Source organism: Adiantum capillus-veneris, chromosome 10 (assembly GCF_014529385.1).
Source record: "Adiantum capillus-veneris isolate H3 chromosome 10, ASM1452938v2, whole genome shotgun sequence".
Taxonomy (NCBI): Eukaryota; Viridiplantae; Streptophyta; class Polypodiopsida; order Polypodiales; family Pteridaceae; genus Adiantum; species Adiantum capillus-veneris.
This window is the reverse complement of record NC_140940.1, coordinates 127,776,195-127,783,814: the sequence shown is the minus strand read 5'-3', so window position 1 is coordinate 127,783,814 and position 7,620 is coordinate 127,776,195. Positions and strand designations below refer to the sequence as shown.

Genomic DNA, 7,620 nt, shown 5'->3' with positions numbered 1-7,620 from the left:
TACATGAGTGAGGCATAAAATGTTGAGATGTCATGACTACCATCGATAGTCATCATCACTGACGTGCCTTGGTGGATACGCATACCTTCGCAATGATACTACAATTGTAATACACTGAGATGGTCTACCTACCGAAGTGATGGCACACTTATCTACTCACCTCACTCACTAGCGGTTCATACTATACCGTTGTACTAGTTCCCCTTTTATGTTGTATTTTCCCTTATGTTTTGTAGACCTCTTATCTTGAGTAAGTGAAGAAAAAGAAGGACAGTCTTTTGCCTCCATCTTTGTGTGTGTGTGTGTGTGTGTATGTGTGTGTGCTTGCAAGAGATCAAGATCTCTCCTTCTCTATCTCTTGACATGGTATCAGAGCCTGATTGTGTCTGAGGAGCTTGGAGTAGCAAAGCAGGAGCAGTCTAGGAAGCGGCTTCAATATTCCTAGGAGCCATCGTCAACGATCTCCAATTGAGGTGATTCCACTTGGAGAGTGTGCATCTTAGGGTTCTATACAATCCTTTGGACTAAACTGTGCAGTCTCGGACGCATTTTGACACTTGTTTTGGAGTTAGAGTGCGTTCGCATGCAGAAACGCTAAGATTCGAGATTCTACAGATTTGCATATAGGTGGTGCAAAAACCTTTGGTTTGGCTGCAGTGTGAAAAGATACTCTTTAGTACAATGAAATAGGTGTATGTACGTAAATTGTGATTACAGGTGGTATTCAACTATTTTTAGCAAGCTGCTTGTAGGCTGTGTGAAGGGTTGGAAACATGTCGTCCAACAATGATGGACTTAATCAGGTTGTTGATGAGAAACTGGACAGAACAACTTCCAACTTCCATTCTTGGAAGTTTAGAATGACCCATTTCCTTATGGGCAAAGGTTATTGGGACTACATTGATGGAGAGCATGAGACATCACCACCATTGCCAGAGGAAGGTGCGAGTGCTGCATAAATTAAGACATTTAAAGATTGGAACCAGGGAGCTTAGAAGATCATGTACTAGCTTTTTTCAGTATACATGACACTATGATTGGGCATATAGAGGATGCTTGATCTCCTAAGGAGGCTTGGACACTCTGTTGTCATTGGGGATGTGACCAACACAAAGGCGAGGAAGCTACAGTTGAAGACTGAGTTGAATACTATGCAGAAGACAAACCTATCCATCAATGACTATTCGTTGAAGATAAAGAACATATGTGAGTCATTTGCATCAATTGGTGTTACAGTCGATGATGATGATAAAGTAGCAGTCTATCTGCGAGGTTTGGGTCCTGAGTACAAACAATTTAAAACTGGCATCCATCTTCAAGAGAACATTCCCTCATTTACAGATTTGGTGTCCTTATTGATTGTGGAAGAGAAGGAACTTGAGGAAGACTCCTATACGTAGTGTGAAAACAATTATGAACATATCATTTTCAATAATAGAGGAAGAGGAAGAAGACGTGGTACAGGTCGTGGACGAAGTCAAGGAAGAGGCAGCCACCAAGCACAACAATAGAAAAACAATCATGGTCAGATCACAGGTAGTGGTTAAGGAAACTTCCAAGGCAGGGGAAGTCCAAGAGGTCGTGGAAATGCGCAACACAATAATGCAGGTCAACACAAAAATGTGGTATGTTGGGGTTGTGGAAGACATGGTCACTTTAAACGTGATTGTCCAGATAGGAGGCAGCAAAACAATTATGCAACCACTAGTAGGAATGCAGATGAGCCCAAGAGGCTATTTGTGGTGCAGCACATGTTGAATACTATGTCTACAAATGTGGTAAAGTGAGGGTAAAATCCAGTGATAATTTCTGGTATGTGGATTTTGGTGCATCGAATCAAATGACTAGTCATGGTGAATGGTTGAAGGAAATGTAGACTTTACAAAGTCCTGGTTATGTAGAGACCGAGGATGATACTCCACATCCTATTATGCATATTAAAAATGTGCCTTTGTCTATGACAGATGGTAAAGTGAAGTATCTGGCTGATGTATTGCATGTACCCAACATTGCAAAGGACCTGGTTTCTGTTGGGCAAATGGTTGAGTAGGGTTTTCAGGTTAGGTTTAACTCCGATGATCTCTTGGTCAAAGAGCATAAAAACAATGGAAGGCTGGTTGCACAAGGGAAGAAAGTGGACATGATGTTTACTTTGGATGTAAATGTGCCCAAGGTAAATGCTACCATGTTTTGCACGAGGTGCAGGTGTTGTTCCAGACATTGAGATTTGACACAAACGTATAGGTCATGTAAATTTGTAGAGTCTAAAAATGATGTATATAAGCAGGAATGCATTGAATTTAGTGCATATACAGATGTATGGGGTCCGACAAAGAGTGCATCTATGGGTGGATGTAGATATTATGTGAGTTTCATTGATGACCGTACGAGGAAGGTATGGATCTATTTCAAAAAAATGAGGTCTTTATGCACTTTCAGAACTTCAAAGTTATGGTTGAAAAATAGACAAGCATGTAAAGTGTTTGAGATCAGATGGAGGGGGAGAATACTTCTCCAATGAATTTAATGGTTTTTTGGAAAAGCATGGAATTCAGAGGCAGTTTTCATGCAGGTATACTCCGCAGCAAAATGTGTTGTTGAGCGGAAGAACATGCACATCGCACAAGTTGCTAGAGCATTGATGAATGAGAAGAACATGCCTCATTGTTATTGGGTTGAGGCTGTTGCTAGAGTTGTTTACATTATGAATAGGATCCCTATTGTTGCAATACATGATATGACACCTAAAGAAAAGTTCAGTGGTGAAAAACCGGATGTATCAGATTTTAAAGTGTTTGGATGTATTATTTATGTGTATGTGCCGGATGAGCTAAGTAGTAAGCTTGATCCAAAAGTAGAAAAATGCATGTTCATTGGCTATTCCCTTGAGCAGAAAGGATACAAGTGCTACAGTCCTGTCATGGGTAAAGTGAGGGTGAGCAAGGATGTCGTTTTTTATAAAATGGCAAGTCGGTATGCTGATGTAAAAGATGAGCTGGGGGTTGATGTAAGAGAGAATATGGCTGCAAAAAATACATGTGCGTAGTCACAAGTTTTGAGTGGGCCGCATGGGTCCTCTAGTGCAAGTGGTGAGAATCCATGGAGTGACAGGTTACATGAACGAGCGAGTCCTACTAACTCTTCAAATGTATCAAGGAAAGGAAAGGAAAAATTTGATGAAGCCCCTAAGTCGCCAAATGTGAGTGTTGGTTATGATGACGGCGATAGCAGTGGTTCTAAGTAGAGTTTGGATGAGGAGTTTGGCATACCCTCTGTGAAGACTCCGGGTGTAAGAAGGATGCAAGCAGGGAACAAGGTACCTGGAAGTGATCCTGGACCACACAGGTCAGAAAGGGAAAGAAATCTTGTGCAAAGATTGGCTTATGACAGTTATGTGGCTCGTCATTGTGCATTTATGGCGAATATTACAGAGGAAGTAGAACCACATGTTTTGAGGATACTGGCAAGGATGAAAAATAGTGGCAAGCTATGGACGAAGAGATGGTTGCACTTGATGCAAATGGAACATGGGAATTGGTGCCATTACCAAAGGAAAAAATGGCAATTGGATGTAAGTGGGTTTACAAAACAAAGTATAATACTGATGTGGCAATCTAAGTTGGTACAAGGCTAGACTTGTGGCCAAAGGTTATGCATAGACTTATGGGATTGATTATGACGAGACTTTCAGCCCTATAGCTAAGATGGCTACCGTTCGTGTGTTTATTGCAGTGGCTACCACGTTAAAATGGATGTTGAAGCAAATGGATGTCAAGAATGCATGTTTGAATGGAGACTTGGAGGAGACTATGTATATGGAGCAGTCACAAGGTTATGCAAATATGAGGCTACGTGACCTTGTATGCTGGTTAAAGAAAGCATTATATGGGTTGAAGCAAGCATCTAGAGCTTGGTATGATAGGATCGTGGAATTCCTCATTTCATTAGGTTTTGAGATGTCTAATGCAGACCATTCATTGTATGTGCGAAAGAATGAGGCATGGATTGTGGTAATATGCATCTATGTGGATGATTTGATTGCTGCAGATACTAATGTGGCTGAAGTAGAGGGCATGCAGGCTCTACTGATGCAGGAGTTTGATATGAAAGACTTGAGAGACTTGCGGTATTTCTTGGGCATTGAAATTGTTTGCATAGAAGAGGGTGTATGGCTGTCACAAAGGCATGATGCTTTGGATATGTTGAAAAAATATGGTATGGCTGATTGTAAGCCAATTGCAATGCCCTTAGATCAGAATTTGAAGTTGGGAAATGATGTAGGTCAAGTGCTTGACAATGCTACTATGTACATGAAGACTATGGGTAGCTTGATCTACTTGACTATCTCACGTCCAGACTTGAGCTACGCAATTGGATTGGTAAGTCAATTTATGCAGTCTCCCAGGAAACCACACTTGGATGCAGTGAGGCACACTTTTCTCTATGTGGGTGCTACCTTGGATTATGCGCTCTTATAGGGCTGATGTGGAGTTGCAAATCTATGGCTACACAAATGCGGATTGGGCTGGTAGTACATACGACGCAGGTCTACCAACAGATTCATGTTCTCACTTGGGAGTGCTGCTATCACATGGAGCAACAAGAAGTAACCTACGGTTTCTCTTTCAAGTACAAAGGCAAAGTACAGGGGTGCTGCAGTGGCGACATGTGAGGTAGCATGGCTGGGATTGCTACTTCACGACTTTGGAGTACAGGTACAGAGGCCGTTTTTCATCTATTGTGACAACCTGAACAACATATATTTGGCACAAAACCCAGTGTTTCATGCCATGATGAAGCACATTGAGGTGCACTACCACTTCATCAAAGAGAGGGTCTTGGCTAGCAACATCGACCTTAAGTGCGTGTCGACAGATGAGCAGGTTGTAGATATCTTCACGAAGGCCCTTGGAGCGGAGAAGCTACGACGGCTTCGAGCGATGCTTGGCATACGAAAGATGGAGTTGAGTTTGAGGCGGAGTGTTGAGATGTCAAGCTCAACATGTACGACTCCTAAGTGACTACCACCGACAATCATCATCACTGGCGCACCTTGGTGGATACACATATCTTTGCCACTGATACTACAAATGTACTACACCGAGCTGGTCTACCTACCGGAGTGAGAGCACACTTATCGACTCACCTCACTCACAAGAGATTTATACTAGGCTGTTGTACTAGTTCCCCTTTTATGTTGTATTTTTCCTTATGTTTTGTAGACCTCTTATCTTGAGTAAGTGAAGAAGAAAAAATATAGTCTTTTACCTCCATCTATGTGTGTGTGTGTGTGTGCGTGCGCGCGCTTGCAAGAGGTCAAGCTCTCTCTCTTTCTCTATCTCTTGACATAAAAGATTTGGGTGTGTGTGTGTGTGTAATTACTCAGGCCTATTTATGTGCTTGTATGAGTGTACATCAGAGAGACAAAAAAAAAACAAAAATTTGTAAATGATGGATGTTTGATCTAGGTGTGTTCACCAAGGGAAAAATTGAGAGAGAGAGAGAGAGAGAGAGAGAGAGGATGATGAGAGAGAAAAGAGTAGATCCTCAAGTATCAAGGGTTGAGAGAGAGAAATATTCTTTTTGGGATTTACTCACCAGATTTTAAAAAAGAGCTTGTCAAAAATACTTGCCAAAAAATACTCCACTTTTGTCACCTATCAACCATATAGATAATCACATTCAATAGATTTATTTCAATACCAAAGCGTGCTTCTTCGGTAAGAAAGCAATGTGTCAGATAAATAACTTCAAAGTCATATTTTTTCAGTGCAAGAGTTTAAAGTGCATAACAATTACATAATATATCAAACATCTCTTAAGCTTGAACAATCTTATCTTATGTCTCGAGTCACCCACATACTGCATATATTGGTATCTCGTACCACTACAATAAGTAGCATGCATAGGGGCATGTCTCTCATCGCACTTGGTGGGTTCAAATCCCATGAGGGGGAGGGGAATCAACCCCATTAACTTTTATGAGGTGTCTGCCTGCCTCAAGATCCGCACTAACAATCCTCCTCCATTGATTGCATTGCCAAGGGTTTCATAAAGAGAGTGCGGTCGTTGGTGTCATGGACCCTAAGCAGTGTTCCCGAAAAAATTCACATGGTTTTTCAAAACTTTGGAAAAATTATAAGTGGTCGGCCTTCTCCTTGTAAACTTTTTCGCTTCCGCGATACAATTATCAAAAGCGGTTCACGCCATGGATCCTCGAACGGACTTGCTGGTGAAGCGAACGACGTGGGTATGCACAGCCGTCGTGGCGTATCTTGCCATCACCGCTGATTACGGTCCAGGCGAGAACGTTCAAACTGCAGTAAGAGCTCCTGCTTTCTCCGCTTTCTTCCATTTCGTAGGGTTTCCAGCTCGCTGATGATTAGTCACTTGCAGCTGAAAAGGTCCCTGAACAATCTTCAACAATGGTTTTGGACTCCCAGCAATAAAGAAATGGAGGAACTAGAGAGAAGAAAGCAGCTCCTTGCTGAGCGTACAGATCGGAAGGATTCCTGATTACATCGATTTTGGACATCATCTCACGTGAGTTTTCCCATGACCAAATGTAGCTTATGCAAACCAGACTGCAAGTTTCCATGCTCAGTTTTCCCTCGCAAGGATTTTGAGTGCGCCAGAGGTTGTCTTCTAAAGCAATGACTGTAGCATAACATAAGAGAAGAAGCTGTGTAAGGCCGTATGATTTAAAAGTTTTCTGTATACTGACCTAATTTCTTTTCAAAACTCGAATTGTTTGCTGGTATGATTTGGCAATTGATCTGCAAATGAAAAACCATTGATGTGCGCAAGAGACTGCTCATCCATACATGCAAGTTGTATAGTCTCAGATGAAGATATGTTGAATAGGGACTCACATACGAACACACATGATGTACACATGCTGATATAACAAGGAGGCATATGCATACATTTATCCAATATTGACACACAATTGTTGAGAGTTGTAGGTAAAGTCAAAATACGTATCTTTAGGTAATTTTGCGAGCATTAGCAGCAAATGCTCTCATAGCAGGTCATGAGGTTACCATGATAAGGATAGCTACATGTTAGGTGCCTCATTATCTTGAAATTGGCGAATGCTTAGCAAGGGCAAGTGAGCTTGCCCTGGAGCACTTTTTTTATAACTATGTCTCTCCTCTGTTCGGCTTAATCCCAAGGCTGCTACGATCACATGTTTGGAATGCACATGCTAGCTTGTTACTGCCTCTGAGTTATTTTGTGTATATTATGTGTGCACCTCACAAGCCTTCTCAAATCCTCTTCGCAGAAGCATGTATGGTGTATCCTTGTTTTGAAGTCTATCTTGAAGTTGTACATACTAGAGGACATATGGTCTTTCATTTTCATATCATGGGCATTGATTTATCCTTTAGGATTCTTGTTGTATGTTTAAGACTTGTGTAGTATATCATGGGGTCAAATTGTTTGTACAATATGTAGAATTTTTGTTGTACAAATTTTTCCGTCTGGTTTAGGCAAAACTCTGATTCTTTTGTTTCTGGTTCCACCATAGCAAGCACCTCTACACCTCGTCCAACAGCTGAAGCTCCTTGCAACATCATCAAGCTGCTCAAAGCTCCTCAAGCTGGCTTAGTCAACAAT

General features: G+C 41.5%; 1 protein-coding gene across 1 annotated transcript; it reads left to right on the top strand.

Annotated features, from left to right (window-relative positions):
- The first annotated feature begins 6,163 nt into the window (after positions 1-6,163).
- Positions 6,164-6,760, top strand: LOC147449630 (uncharacterized). Its single transcript, XM_086522657.1, has 2 exons — positions 6,164-6,322; positions 6,397-6,760. The coding sequence occupies exons 1-2, from the start codon at positions 6,209-6,211 to the stop codon at positions 6,514-6,516; spliced, it is 234 nt and encodes a 77-aa protein (XP_086378783.1). The 5' UTR covers positions 6,164-6,208; the 3' UTR covers positions 6,517-6,760.
- The last annotated feature ends 860 nt before the right edge of the window (positions 6,761-7,620 follow it).

Coding starts and splice junctions, on each gene's coding strand:
- LOC147449630 (XM_086522657.1), top strand. CDS start 6,209: ATGGATCCTCGAACGGACTTGCTGGTGAAGCGAACGACGTGGGTATGC. Junction 6,323..6,396: donor GCGAGAACGTTCAAACTGCA/GTAAGAGCTCCT, acceptor AGTCACTTGCAG/CTGAAAAGGTCCCTGAACAA.